Source organism: Brachypodium distachyon, chromosome 3 (assembly GCF_000005505.3).
Source record: "Brachypodium distachyon strain Bd21 chromosome 3, Brachypodium_distachyon_v3.0, whole genome shotgun sequence".
In the NCBI taxonomy this organism is placed as follows: Eukaryota; Viridiplantae; Streptophyta; class Magnoliopsida; order Poales; family Poaceae; genus Brachypodium; species Brachypodium distachyon.
In genome coordinates, this window is record NC_016133.3 from 15,548,068 (window position 1) to 15,561,735 (window position 13,668).

Consider the following 13,668-nt stretch of genomic DNA (forward strand, 5'->3'; position numbering starts at 1 on the left):
AGAAAAGCTAAGTGTGAAAGGGGTTAGGGTAATACACTGCTCCTTCCGTTTCTAAATACTTCCTCCGATGCTAAATTATTGTCGAAATATTACAAGTATCTAGACATTTTTTAATAATAAATACATCCATATTTGAACAAATTTGAGTCAAGAATTTAGGATCAGAGGGACTAGTTGTTAATACCGACCGAATCCGATGGTATAGGGTGCCCGAAGAAAAATACTCCCTCCGATCCTAAATTGTTGTCGAAATATTACATGTATCTAGATGTTTTTTAAGAATAGATGCATCCATATTTGGACAAATTTGAGTCAAGAATTTAGAATCAGAGGAAGTAGCTATCTGGTCGGATACGGAATCTGAATAGGACATGTACGAGCGTTATCCTACGGGCACCAAATTATCCAAAATTACAATCGGATAAACCGACACTAATAAGTTAGATATTATCCGTTTGTACTTGTTGTAGTTATGTTTGAATTTCCGGCGTGTATAGTACTATACTGATACTAGAACATCGAGTGTGTGTATATCCTGCAGGGTGTTCTGCCAGGGACCACGAACGGAAGAACCTTAGCTGCGGGAGTTTTCTCTAAGTTTTGAATCTGTACTTACTGACGTGCGTGTCCAATCCTAGGTGGCATTAGTCAAATGGCCACGCCATACGGTCAGAGGGACGCATACACCAAAGGGACCTGCAGTGAACCACTTAAAATACAATTGAAACCTAAACATGCATTTTGAAAGATTTGGACTAACTTGGCACCTTTGCGAAAAAAAATTGGACCTCTAATGCATTTTACTTTTTTTGATCTTCAGTGTGCTAAAATGTTCAGAAGAAGATTCAGAGATCTGCATGAAAATACAGCTACCACTTGGTTGCATTCACGTCTCCGCTATCAGATCTAGTGTATGTTTGGTTTGAGCCAAGATTGCCCTACAAAAAATTTGGCTAGCCAAGAGATTGGGAACCACAAGTTGGCCGAGTTATTCACAAAGAAAATGAGATGGCTAAGAGGCAAGTTAGCATGCCAAACAGTAAAGCAACCATGCCAACCAAGACCAAACTTTTAGTCATGGCCAAAAAGTTGGCATGGTACATTTTGACACAAATCCAGACATAACCTTGACCATAGACACAGTAAGCTGGTAAAAAGCACAATGTCGGTCGGCAGACGTAAGCTAGTTCAAGCAACACAGGCGTGTCTGTACACTGAAGTCTGAAAATACTCAAAAGATGCAAAACTAAGACAATGATTTGGAATACTGAAGCTGGCACAACTGCATGCATTGATCGCACCTCAAACGCACTGAGAAGATCACAGAGAGTAGTATTCATGTATGTAGGTGTAGTATCTGGTGTCATCACACGTCACGTCGGGCAAGTCGGGGGAGCCGGGAGATGAGGGGAGCGAGTAGTCGTCCCAGTAGTTGTCACCATAGTCATCATTGCCACGCTCCATTGCTCCCTCGTCGCGCAGAGCACAAGCCTCTATTTCATACACATCATCCATTTCGATCACTTCACCTTCGTCCTCCCCAATGGTATGGAGATCAGGGCAGTGCACACGAGGCCAGCGTCCTGGCAACCAGACATGTCTGATCTTGGCGCAGCGAGCTAGGAGCTCATCGTCAACTTTGAGGTGGTCACACTCGGTGAGGTCGAGGCACTCGAGGTGGGGGCAGCCTTCAAGGATGGCATAGACCCCCTTTTTGGTCAGGCTGTTACCTGCCATTTGAAGGAGCCGCAACTCGTGCAAGTTTTCTGCTATGGCAAAGGCTTCCTCATTGTGCCTCATCTCCCAGGCCTCATACGGTTCTTCCTCTTCCTCTTCCTCTTCCTCGTCCTCGTCGTGGGAGCTTTGCTGCTCCTCCCTCATCTCACGCTCTATCGCATCTGAGTCGAACCACTGCATATGGATCCTTAGACGTTTCAGCTCTGGGCGAACTGCACCGAGCTGCTTGAAAAAATCTCCAGGCTGCTTCTGATGCGAGTACTCTATCTCTTCTAGCATTTGACATTTTGCTGCAAGCCTAGTAACCGCACCATCCCAACAGAATCCACAGGCAATGAGTCGAATGCTCTTCAGTGAGTTGCCTCTGCAGAGACAAGCAAGGAAATACAAAGGATATCAAATAACTGGCCATGATTTAGGTGGAAGAAACCAAGAATTTACTTATTAGACATGAAGCACAACAATACTGCACAAGAAGGTTAAACAGTAAACATATTTCTGATTAAGGACGAGAGGTTGGAGCAATCACATGATGTTTCACTACCTCGAGCTAACTTATTTTGCTACAAGTGACTACCTGTCCTTCACATGTTCTCTTAATTTGAGACAGATGCTAGTAGTTACAGTAAACAGACAAATATCATTGTGAATGTCCTTTGAACACCATGTTTGGCAAAAATCCACTGACTTGATACAATATGACTTCACTGCTTAAATTCATCATAGCAACCACCCTATTACTATTAAGTAGACACAAATACTATGAATAGCGCATAAGTGCTTAAGACTGCTAATTTTAACACATCCTGTACAGTGTAAAAGACAAGTACTGAAAATTCAAGAGCAGATAATTTTTACACAAAGAAACAATACCTGCTTGCAATGTAATCCAGGAGTTCGCCACTGACAAACTTCTGAGCCCAGAATGATTCCATCCGTCCATCAGAGCGATCTATAGCCACCTTAGCCATTTTGAGCATGATGTTTTCAGACTTTGAGAAAACCACCTTGTGGCGTGTCATGTCCACAAAACGCCACAACTCAGGGGACTTGGCAGCCGCCAACCATGGTCGGCACACAAGTCCTGCACCCATAAGGATCTCAATGGTCCCAAGCTTCATAAAGATTGCAGAAAGTGCATCAAGTGGGAGCTCAGACCAATGCCTGATATCAGGCACGTGCAAGGCTATTGGTTCCACCTCCATTGGGCAAAGTAGCACCTAAAACCGAGAGCATCACAGAGAGAACAAGGATGACTAAATTTTTCAAGAACTTGAAAATTTGGAGGACTAAATCATAGGTAGAATACAAGATAAAATAAGCTAATGCAATAGGAGCAACTTCTCCATGGTACAAGATAACGCAACTTTTATAAGGAAACCTAAGTTCAAATGGTTTAGACTTAAGCAACCTCAGATATTTAAAATGATGAGTGTCTACTAGGAATTAGAAGTCCAACTAATGAAACCTTAAAACGTAATTTCTGCAGGCAACTGTTTAGGAAAATAAGGGGTCAGGTACTGAAGGTTTGAACGTACTAAGAGGTGGACACAATAAGAATGCAACCAAGAGGGAACGGTTCTCTGCCTGAGATAAGGGGTGTCAATTAACGGTCACAAAAACAACCATTTAACAATAACTAGCAACAATGAAAAATAATTGACTCGGCTGCAACAAATTTCCTGGCCAGTAATCTAGGGTGCCATGATAGCTCCACACCTCTGAAGGCTTAGAAATGAAAAGAAACTACCTCTGACAAAGTTACCTCGGTAGAGGAAAGAGGCAGAGTCTTAAATTCTGGGCAGTTCTGTTGGACAATAATTTCAGAGGGTTTGAGGTTTCCATCGGGAAGCTGATCTTTCCCCTGTTCTTGTCCCATCTCGGCAATTCCAACAACAGTGGAATGCAGTGGTGGCAGAACGACCTCTGGTTGCTCGCACTGTTCCATACTCATTCCCTCGTCCATTGGCTGCTCCGTTGAATCGCCAGTCTAACAAAAAAGCATGTAACTAGTAGTTTAGATAAATTCTCAGCATGTCTACTAGTTAATTAACAAGATATCTTCACAATTTGTCCATGATGGGCTATATGCTTTTAAATGTTGAACATGGTCAATTAAACTGAGCGTAGAGAACTAATATCACGAAAAGGAGGCTCTAATAATAATTTTACTAGCTAGGTTGTGTTTATCTTCCACCAACAATTCACATTCAAGAAAATGTAAACCCCAATGCCTCAAATCACATGAAAAAACAAGCAAGAATGCTTATAAATTTGTAACATAAATACATAGATAAATAAATATTGCGCACCAAATACCTCCACCTGAAGTCAGAATAGCTATCCAGGAAACAAAAGGAAACCACACAAGACTGATAAACAAAAAAACAGGCAGACACAACTCATGAATAAACTCCCAAATATGTTAGAAGTAGGCATTTAATTTGACTTTATCCATTGACATTACACATGTTCTGTAAATTGGATGCGTGGTTTGCTTCAGGCAAGGAATTTTAGCAACTAATTAAGGCAGAGATGCTCCTTTTATACGAGATGTGATGATTCCAGTGGAGCTGTTCTGAACATTACATACAAAATGAAGGGTTATAGGAAGATATGCTATCATGTCCATAAATAACTATTGTGCTGCCCTCATATGGATAGATAGAAATTAAGTTGCTACCTAGTTACATACATCAATTAAATTCATAACTGGGACCAAATGATTGGTGCAAGCACGGTGCATGCACAGTGTGTGAATTTGAAGGTCATGTGTGTTTCCAAATTAAAAAAAAATCTTCAACTGATTGGCCCGATACGCATACAGTACTTGACTACTTGGTGCTTGAAACCGTTATGTACACTGATAAAGCAACATGTGCACATGTTGTGGGAAAAAGGAAAGAAGCACTGTAAACTGTAAAACCTCAAATCTGAAGCATTTGATTTGTAACAAAAGCAGTGTGGGTCCCTAGGATGATCGAATGCAATTATTCGAACTTTGCAGTTATTCAGTTAATGCTAAATTGCTAAGCCAAGGAACGCAAGTTAGCAAAATCTGTTCCACCCCAATCATATCTCAGAGTAACCCGAATTTCAATTCGCACAAACATGGACCAAATCAGGACGCACACGCACATCTGTGGACATGTACTTGTCCAGGTAGAGATTGAGGGGGTCCATGTAGTCGTCAAGCCGTATCGCATACATCGCGCACAGCAGGTCCTCGCCGGTCATGGTCTCCTGGTTCTCCCTTTTGCAGATATCGCTTGCCCTGCAAATTAAAACCGATCGAAGGCCATTCATTCATTCAGGCCCAAGCGAAACAGAGATTCAAGTGCAGATACGAAGCAGGGTAGTATATCTGTTTACACGAGGGTGATGTAGGCGATGAACTCGGTGGCGAGCTCCTGCACGGCCTCCGCGGCCTCCCTGTCGATCTTCCCGTTGGGCGGGATGGCCCTCCGCATGATGCGGGTGATGTTCGCGATGGGCAGATTGAACCCACCGTCCTCCTCCCCGCCGCCGGCGCTGGCGGGGCTCGCCGGCGCGTCCGCCATGCGCTCCCTCCCGCCGCCTCCTAACCGAAATGCTAGATTAGTCAGATTGGGGCACCAAACCCTAACCCCTACAAAGGAAAGGATTGAGACGCGCGCGCGCGCGGAAGGCGGAAAGGAGAGGGGTTTGGACTTTGGAGGGTAGAAATGGGGGGAGGAAGGTGTTGTCGCCTTATATAGGCAGTAGGCACGCTTGCGCGACTAGCGGAGGAAGACGAGGCGAGGTGCAAGCGGCGGCGATGGCTCCGGGATCCAGTGCTCCTAAACTTTAAACTTCATGAAAATCAGTTTAAAAAATTTGAATTTTTTTTTAGTGTTAGTATAGATATATACTACATATATGTACATTTTCGTGTAAAGATACATTGATTTGTAATCTGTGCAAAAATAACAAATCTGAGGATGTATAATATGTATACTACATGTCTGTACATTGTTCTATGCAGAAGCAGTGGCCGTGCCAGGAATCCAGGATTCAAACTCCATGTGTCAACCTCTATATGGTCTAATAGATCAATGAGCATGTGTTACCCCGCAAAAAAAAAGATCAAGGAGCATGTGTTGTCAATTTTCATATCTGATTTGTTGAATACTAAAATATGCATTGCTGGGAGTATTAAATTTGTCAGAGTAGTCAAGCGGCTACACAACCTAAATATATGTGATTCGCAAGTGGGTAAGTGAAGTCATAACATCAAATCAAATTAGTTTCATTATAGTGATCATATATTTTATGAAGAAGAAAGTAACTCTGGTGTCTCTGCATTGATCGATGCAAGTTACTAGCACTGCAACTAATTTGGTTCAACAAATCCATACAACCATCTCCAAAGGGAGCCATGCATGACACTTTTTTTCTTCTGGCAATTCCAAATATACCAAACAACCACACAAGCATAGTGGGAATCACTGCTCCGGAAAAGGTTAGCAGCGGCGGTCCGAATTACACACCGGTGGCGGTAACCCGGACCTCCACTAAGCCTGCGCCACCGGTGCTAACGAGCACCCGTGGTGGTGATGATACCCGCCACCGGTGCTAGCCAGCACCCGTGGCGGTTTGCACAACCATCGCTGATAATCCGTAGGGAGCTTTAGAAAGTGCACCGGTGGCCGTGGGAAGATAAACCACTGTTACATACCAGTGGTGGTGCGTCATCACGGCCACTGGTACAGTGGCGGTGCCTACCCACCGGCCGTGATGCCTCACCGCCACTGGTATACTTTCATAGCACCAGTGGCGGTTCTCTGCCACCGCCACTGGACGCAACCGCCACTGTACTCTACCAGTGGCGGTGAACAGGAACCGTCATAGTTCTTTTCCGGTTTTTAATTTTTTTTTATATTAGAACATTCCTGTAACAGCAATATATCACAGCACAGCAATAGATAACATCATGATAGATAACAGCAATATATATGAGAAAATCACACATCCATGATAGATAACAGCATCTGTTCACAAAACTTATTACAAAAACACAAATATTCAATATTTAACATTGTACATCAAAGTTTCAATACATTGGCACAACCCCGCCTTCATAAAAATCACCGTTTTCCTTCAGGACCTCTTTGTTGAGAATGGTGTCTATCTCCCTCTGAATATCGAACACAAGAACTGTTAGAATAATCTTGTTATATGAGTCCGTTTAGGACTGGTCCGTCCTGAGTTCGAGTAGTAGCACTAGTACGAGTCTAATTAGCTTTGCACATTAAGTCCTAGTCCTATTAGGATTAGGTGATTTTGGGTGTACATATAGATGCACCAGGTCAGCTTTTGTAACATGGGATTTGAGATATTGAGAAGAAATAAAAAGAGAGGCACGACAGGTGCCTCTGGCCAAATAAATTCCCGATCGTGTGCGTCTTCATGTGACTGATCTTTGGGCAAACCCAACATTTGGTATCAGAGCGAGGTTCAAGATTCGAAGACGCGCTTGCCCCGGGGAGGCGATGTGCTAGCACCTCGGGGCGGGCAATCAGCGGCGGAGCGGTGTCCGCGGATAAGAGCGGGCAAACGGTGGTAGTGCGCGGAGAGGCGTTAAGCGGATTGGATAGGGCAATCTGTGGCTGTGCAGTGGAGCGATGTTCAGCAGATCAGATAGGACTATCGTCGCAGTGGACCGATCTCCTAGTAACGGGAGATCATCCTGATCGTCGGAAAGTACTTGACATCGGGTCAAGCTACGTATGTACGTCTAGGTCAGCGTCTGTGAGTCGTGGTTGTGTCCAAGTGCTCGTCTGTGTGGGACTCTGTTGCAGCGGAAGTACGTCACGGTCGAAGGGCTGTCCGGTGAGGTGTATCACTGAGGGCGAAGACGTGCGTGCAGACAAGGTGGCGGGTGTCATCTATGTGTCTCGACGAGAAGACGGAAGCTCAAGCGTATAGTGGGGCGGTGTACCAGTGAAGGTGGATCTCTTCAATGAGGACAGGTCTCTACGTGGAGCTATGGGTTTAGCTAGCACGTATTGCGTTAGGTGTGGACGGTGTAGTCCATGCGGGAGCTAGCGTGACTGGCAGTCTGGATCATACGTTGAGTGTAGTCAACAAGTCGTGAAGCGGCGGAGAGTCAAGTTCAGGGAGAGCACGAGGAGACGGCAAGTCAAGATTAGGGGGAGATTTGTTAGAATAATCTTGTTGTATGAGTCCGTTTAGGACTGGTCCGTCCTGAGTTCGAGTAGTAGCACCAGTACCAGTCTAATTAGCTTTGCACATTAAGTCCTAGTCCTATTAGGATTAGGTGATTTTGGGTGTATATATAGATGCACCAGGGTCAGCTTTTGTAACGTGGGATTTGAGATATTGAGAAGAAATAAAAAGAGAGGCACGACAGGTGCCTCTGGCCAAATAAATTCCCGATCGTGTGCGTCTTCATGTGACTGATCTTTGGGCAAACCCAACAAGAACAGCTGGGTTGTGTCCATATTCTGATTCCGTCTTGAAGTAATCCACCATCTGTTGGAGGATAAAGGACCGGCGTCTTGTCAAATTCCGGGAGCACGTAGTCCACCTGCACCCTGACATGATCCGGGGCCATGGGCGTGTTGTGCACGACCGGCATTCTTGGCATCAGCAGACCATGCGTGCCTAATGGATTCCCGGTGGATGGCATCAATATCCAGCAATTAATACTCTTCTGTGCGTGACAAACAAATTAACATACGTATGTTAGTGTTATGGTGTGAAGAATGACATAATTGAGTATATATATATACTATGGTACCAGTAAGGAGCTTACCGGGATGTCATTAGATGGGCCATCAAGGTCTTCCGGGAGTTCGGTGCCGGAGCCAGCACTGCTCTTATACGGTGGCGGCGAAGGATTCGGAGTCGACTGATGATCATTCGAAGTCATAGGCCTCGGTGTCGCGCGCGGTTGCCATCATATGTAGCAACGAACTCCTCCATAGTCTGGGCGGAGTCCCTTGCTTTTTTCAAGCAAGTGAAAAACTCCTCCCTCGCCGCCCTTTTCGCCACCTCTATTATTTCTTCGTGCTTCTCGGCCTTTCTTTTACGGCTCCGGGCTTCTTTCTCTTGAGGAAAGACTTTGCGGCGAAGGGCCCCGGTTCCTAAGGCTTGAATATGGCCCCCCAACTCATTTCTTCCTGGAGCATAGCTTAGTGGTGAATCCCACTGTGCACAGAGCTCGTCGTGGGAGCCTTCCGACTCGAACTCGGCGACCTTGTCCTGAAATAAGACAAAGTCGGTGCCAATTTATAAGTGAGTGTGTTAGAAGCTAAACTGAAAAAGAAGTGGCGGTTGAGGCCTTACGATTAAAACTTTCTGGTCAACACGGATAGGCTTCAGGCCCGCCCACTGTTCTTTTGTCATGGTACTCCGCACAAAGGTGGTGGACCGGTCATGACGGAGCATTATTGGGACAGGAGGGACTATCCCTCTTGCCGCATGCTCGGCGTCCTCCTTCTCCCACACCGGCTTCTTTCCCTCGATACCACGACTGCCAAGGCGGTGGTTAAATTTCTTCTTGGCACGTAGCGCCGTGTACCACTCTTGGGTTGCTTTGAAATTTGGATCCTTTCCCTTCTCCTTGAACTCCTCCCATTCCTCCTCTGTGATCCTCGGCCATTTCTTATGAATCACCGACTCCCAATCTTCGTTCAAAAAAGCTCTGGCCTTGGTACCCCAATTGCTCTGACCCCTACGCATTGTGGTCTTCATCGCTCCGAATACTTCTTCACGGAGCACGGGATCAGGCACCTCAAACCTCTCCCATGCCTTGGCGTAACAATCTTGCTTTACGCTCTCAGGAACCTCGGTCCATCTTTGATTGATGTTTGTGAACTCACGAACGATTGCATTGCAAGTGTTGGCGAAACACGACGCGGCCCTCTTTGGTGATTTGGGTTTCCCCACGTCGTTAGTCCTGGTGACGATGAATTTCTCCTTCGTTGGCTTGTTAGAACCACGCGGCGCCTTCTTCTTCTTCTTAGAAGTAGCCTGCAACGTGGTAGCCTCAGAGCCTGCGTTGAAGCCCGAAGGATCACCGCCGCCGTGTTCAGGCTCGTCGTCTTGGCTTTGGGATATGGGCTATTGGTGTGCCCGACGATGAAGAACCTTGGGGTGAGTCCTCAGGGTTTTGTCCATCGTGACCCTGAGCTTCCTATACAATGCCCTTACATGGATTACATTAAAAAATTGAAAAATTCGGCATGACCCGTACTGTAAATCTAGAAAAAATTCGGCATGACCCATGCTATAAAGCTAGCGAATTGGTCTACCCGACAATGAAACCTGCATAAAAATTACCCACCCACATATACCCCCTCGGCACGATGGATGGCCCCTTAAATTTCAACGGCCTCGGCACGAAATTTCATAGATTTCGTGCCCAGTCTTTTCCTTGGGCTTCGGGCGAGGCTCTGACCTCCTGCCGGGGGGATGACCCCGGGTAGGGTCATGACGACACACATTAGCCGAGATGACGAAGGCAAAGCCGGCACATGCATATACGCCGGCATCCTAAAGTCGGACTAATGCTAAGCCGGCATACCAAGTGTATGCCGGCATGACTATCTTGTCTTATGTGATTGCAGGATAAGAACGAGTACCCTGTTGTTGGCCACTGCCGAGATGGCTCAACGGTCTTATCCTTATCTCATGGCGCAAAGTAAAGCAAGCGTTCTCTTTATCACGGGACAGCAGTCGTCGCTTACGTCGCAGTGCCAGGCGACTGCGCAAAGAAGCACCGAAAGGGAATCAGTGACGGTAGCCGGCAAGCAACTGCTGTACTTGTTGCAGGACGCCAGGAAAAGTAAAGTTGTCTTGTCCCCTATGGTGCCACCCGGAGGGAAACAAGGCGCATGCCCGACGGGGCCCTTAGAAGATAACGTTAGTCCCTGACCCACATGTCAGTGTGACATGGGCGGTCCATAAAAAGGGGCACTACCCCTTCCTGGAGGGGAGATGGTTCACTTAGACATCTAGGGTTTTCCCCTTCCTATTCTTCTTCCTCAAGAATACAGCTCAAGGAGCGCCATTGTAGATCTCGATATCTTGGCTTATACAACAAAGCAGGAGTAGGAGTGTTACCTCGACAAGAGGACTCCGAACCTAGGTAAATCTGCGTGTGCTTGTGTGTTTGTGCGTGTTTCTCATCACGTCCTCCCTCCTCCGGATCCACCTTCGTCCATCGGCCCCAACATAAGCCATCCTATGGCATCTGCCGTGACACCACCACGACAGTTGGCACCCACCGTGGGGCCAGCAGCGGCGCTGGCTGGATTTTTCATCCGGACGGGAAGTCTCCTCGTCATTGGAGAGCGCGTGGTCTCCGGTTTGGTCTAGAGATTCGGCTCTCTGGGCTTCATCAACAACAAGGCCGACTGCTTCAACAACGCGCTGCTTCCCTGCGCAGGCCGCTTCATCAACTTCGGCATGCATGAGGTTTATGTCGCTACTGACAGTCCTTGGAGGTACCAAGAGCAGGTGGTGGTGGCCGATGATCCCCCCACCATCTGCACGGTTCGCGGCCGGCATGTCGACTGCCCCGCTGACCGTGTGGAGGTCATGGTGACGGCTCACAGCGTCGATGCTGGCAAGGGCACAGTCCCGAGCAAATCCGGAAGAACGGCAAAGTTCCCCTTGGAGAAGCCGGACAACGTCGCTGCTCAAGCCGGCACGTCGGCTCTGCCGCCAAAGCCGACTCAGTTCCAGGCCTCCATCGAACGACTGACTACGCTGGTGGCGTCAAATGCTAACCCGGCCCAGCTGCAGGCGAAGTTGGAGTTGGAGCGCCAAAAGCTGCTGAAGGAGGCCGTCGATGTGCCTCGCGCTCGGCAAGAACTTGATATTTCGCTCCATGAGTATAACAAAGCCCATGGTCTCAATTCTACCGCATTGACTAACCCTAGCCGAGTTGGGGAAGTGCGTAACCGTGGCAAGAACTTGAACGCCGAGATAGCCAGAGGTTGCAGAGGGGTGCCCGCGGTGTCGGCAAGTTTCGCCTCGGCACTGAAGCCGAAATACAACACCCCTGTCAAGAATCTCAGGGCCGCCGAGGTTGCGGCCGAGGAGTTGCCGAATCTCACAGGAGAGGCACTCCGGCTGTAGCAGTTGCGCGTGAAGGAGCTGCTCCGCACAGCTAACGAGCAGAATGAGGCATACATGAGATTGCACGGCAAGCCCGGTGCATCTCAAGTCATTCACTCGGCAGAAGGTGCTGATGGGCGTCCTCGCCTGGTGGCAAACGGGACAAGAGTGTCAACTCAGGCTGAGATAGGCACTTAGAGCATTATGACCCGACTCTGGCCGAGAAGCAAATGGTCAGGAGAGTCGAAGACAGCCAGAGTGGCCTGCATCTCGGCAACAATCGTCGAGATGAGCAAGAGCGTCACTCGGCTGGTCATGGACACCAACCTCGGGGTCCGACACCCAATACTGCTGCAGGTCGGCAGGGTGTCGGACGCAACCCCCTGTATTGAGGTGAAGATCGCCGGCAAGACCGTTACGATGACCGGTACTCGGCCATGGGTGATGAAGGTTATCTCAGACGAGAACGCGATAATCTCGGCCCACTCGGAGCCCGAGTTGGGAATAGACAAGTATTGCCGCTGGATGCCCGGCATCAGCTCGACAGAATCTATTTGTCGGAGCTTCTGTGTAGCGATCCCCCTTCACCAAGGGTTCGATCTCTGTGCTTACTTGTGCTAGTCCCTGGATCGACTCACTAGCACACACAGTTCAAGATGTAATACCAAGATACAAAGGTCAAAAGTACTTTATTACATCGTATCATCCAGAACTTAAATTGTACTTACAAACTTGCATGACCTCTTAGGCCAGCATAAACAAATAATGTTCAAAACCATGACAACAATGTATCATGAAGCTGCAGCGGAAAGGTAGAGTAAAAGGGCCTCATCTACTCCCAGAGGAGAGAGCATGTTGGAATGTAAGCACATGACCCATGACAAAACGACGAACCTTACTCATCGTCGGATCCACCTGCATTATTAATTACAGCCACTACGTGGTCAATACATTTGAATGTATTGGCAAGCTCACTAGAGTTATAAAGGACCTACCAAGTACATGCATAGTTTGGCTAGGTGGGGTTTGGCTATTTTGCATAAAAGCATCATTATTCAAATCCTATCATTTTTAGACAAATAGTTTTGAATTCTATTGGACACGGGGTAGAAACACCCATGCTCCTATTAACCTAGGCACATTGAGTAGAAACATCAATGCTCCTACCCAGTTCAAACCATTCATTTTATTAGGAAATTTGAATGAGTGAGACTTTCCTTACAGCTTCAATATCCAGTTGCTCATAATCGTCCGTAACCGGGGACACGGCTAAGTACTTAGTTTGACACTCTCGAGAGGTGGTACACTTTACCCACAAGAAATCGACGTGTTAATCCCTTGCTGTCCTCCAGATGGAGTAGCAACGGCATCGATTACAGGAATTTTCAGAACATATTTCCCCAAACCACCTGAGGGACGCGTTCCAACCTACACTGCTACATACCGATGTCACCTCGGATCCAGGTTCATATTTCTTACATCCATCCTGGCAGAGCCCATATTACCATGTGGTTGTACTGGAAGCTACTAAACAGGAAACTAGTCCAGTCTCTGGTTATCCCGGGTGGCATCCCACATTGTGACGCAGGCGCTCCCCGAATCGCACGGGGAGACGACCATGGACGCTCCCGAATCACACGGAGAGACGACTCAGCGGGCCCCATAGAAATGGACCTAACGTCACGACATCCGAAAACTCAAAGCAGCCCACCCAGGACGATTTATTAAATTACTTGTTTTGCCATACACTAGGAAGATCATATTGTAATTCAATAGTATCACATTTTTAATAATACCAACCTCGTATATTATCATAGCATAGCA

General features: G+C 47.1%; 1 protein-coding gene across 4 annotated transcripts; it reads right to left on the reverse strand.

Moving 5' to 3' along the window:
• Positions 1–1,040: 1,040 nt before the first annotated feature.
• Positions 1,041–5,529, reverse strand: LOC100841645 (F-box protein SKIP19). 4 transcript variants are annotated; one of them, XM_010236129.3, is made up of 5 exons: positions 5,110–5,529; positions 4,876–5,011; positions 3,503–3,727; positions 2,611–2,957; positions 1,041–2,101 (listed from the first exon to the last, which is right to left on the reverse strand). In XM_010236129.3, exons 1-5 carry the CDS (start codon positions 5,295–5,297, stop codon positions 1,321–1,323), a joined length of 1,677 nt encoding a protein of 558 aa, XP_010234431.1. In that variant the 5' UTR covers positions 5,298–5,529; the 3' UTR covers positions 1,041–1,320. The 4 variants fall into 4 exon arrangements, with proteins under 4 accessions (XP_010234431.1, XP_010234429.1, XP_010234430.1 ...); XM_010236127.3 differs by having other exon boundaries at positions 3,488–3,727; XM_010236128.3 differs by having other exon boundaries at positions 4,870–5,011.
• Between the last annotated feature and the right edge of the window lie 8,139 nt (positions 5,530–13,668).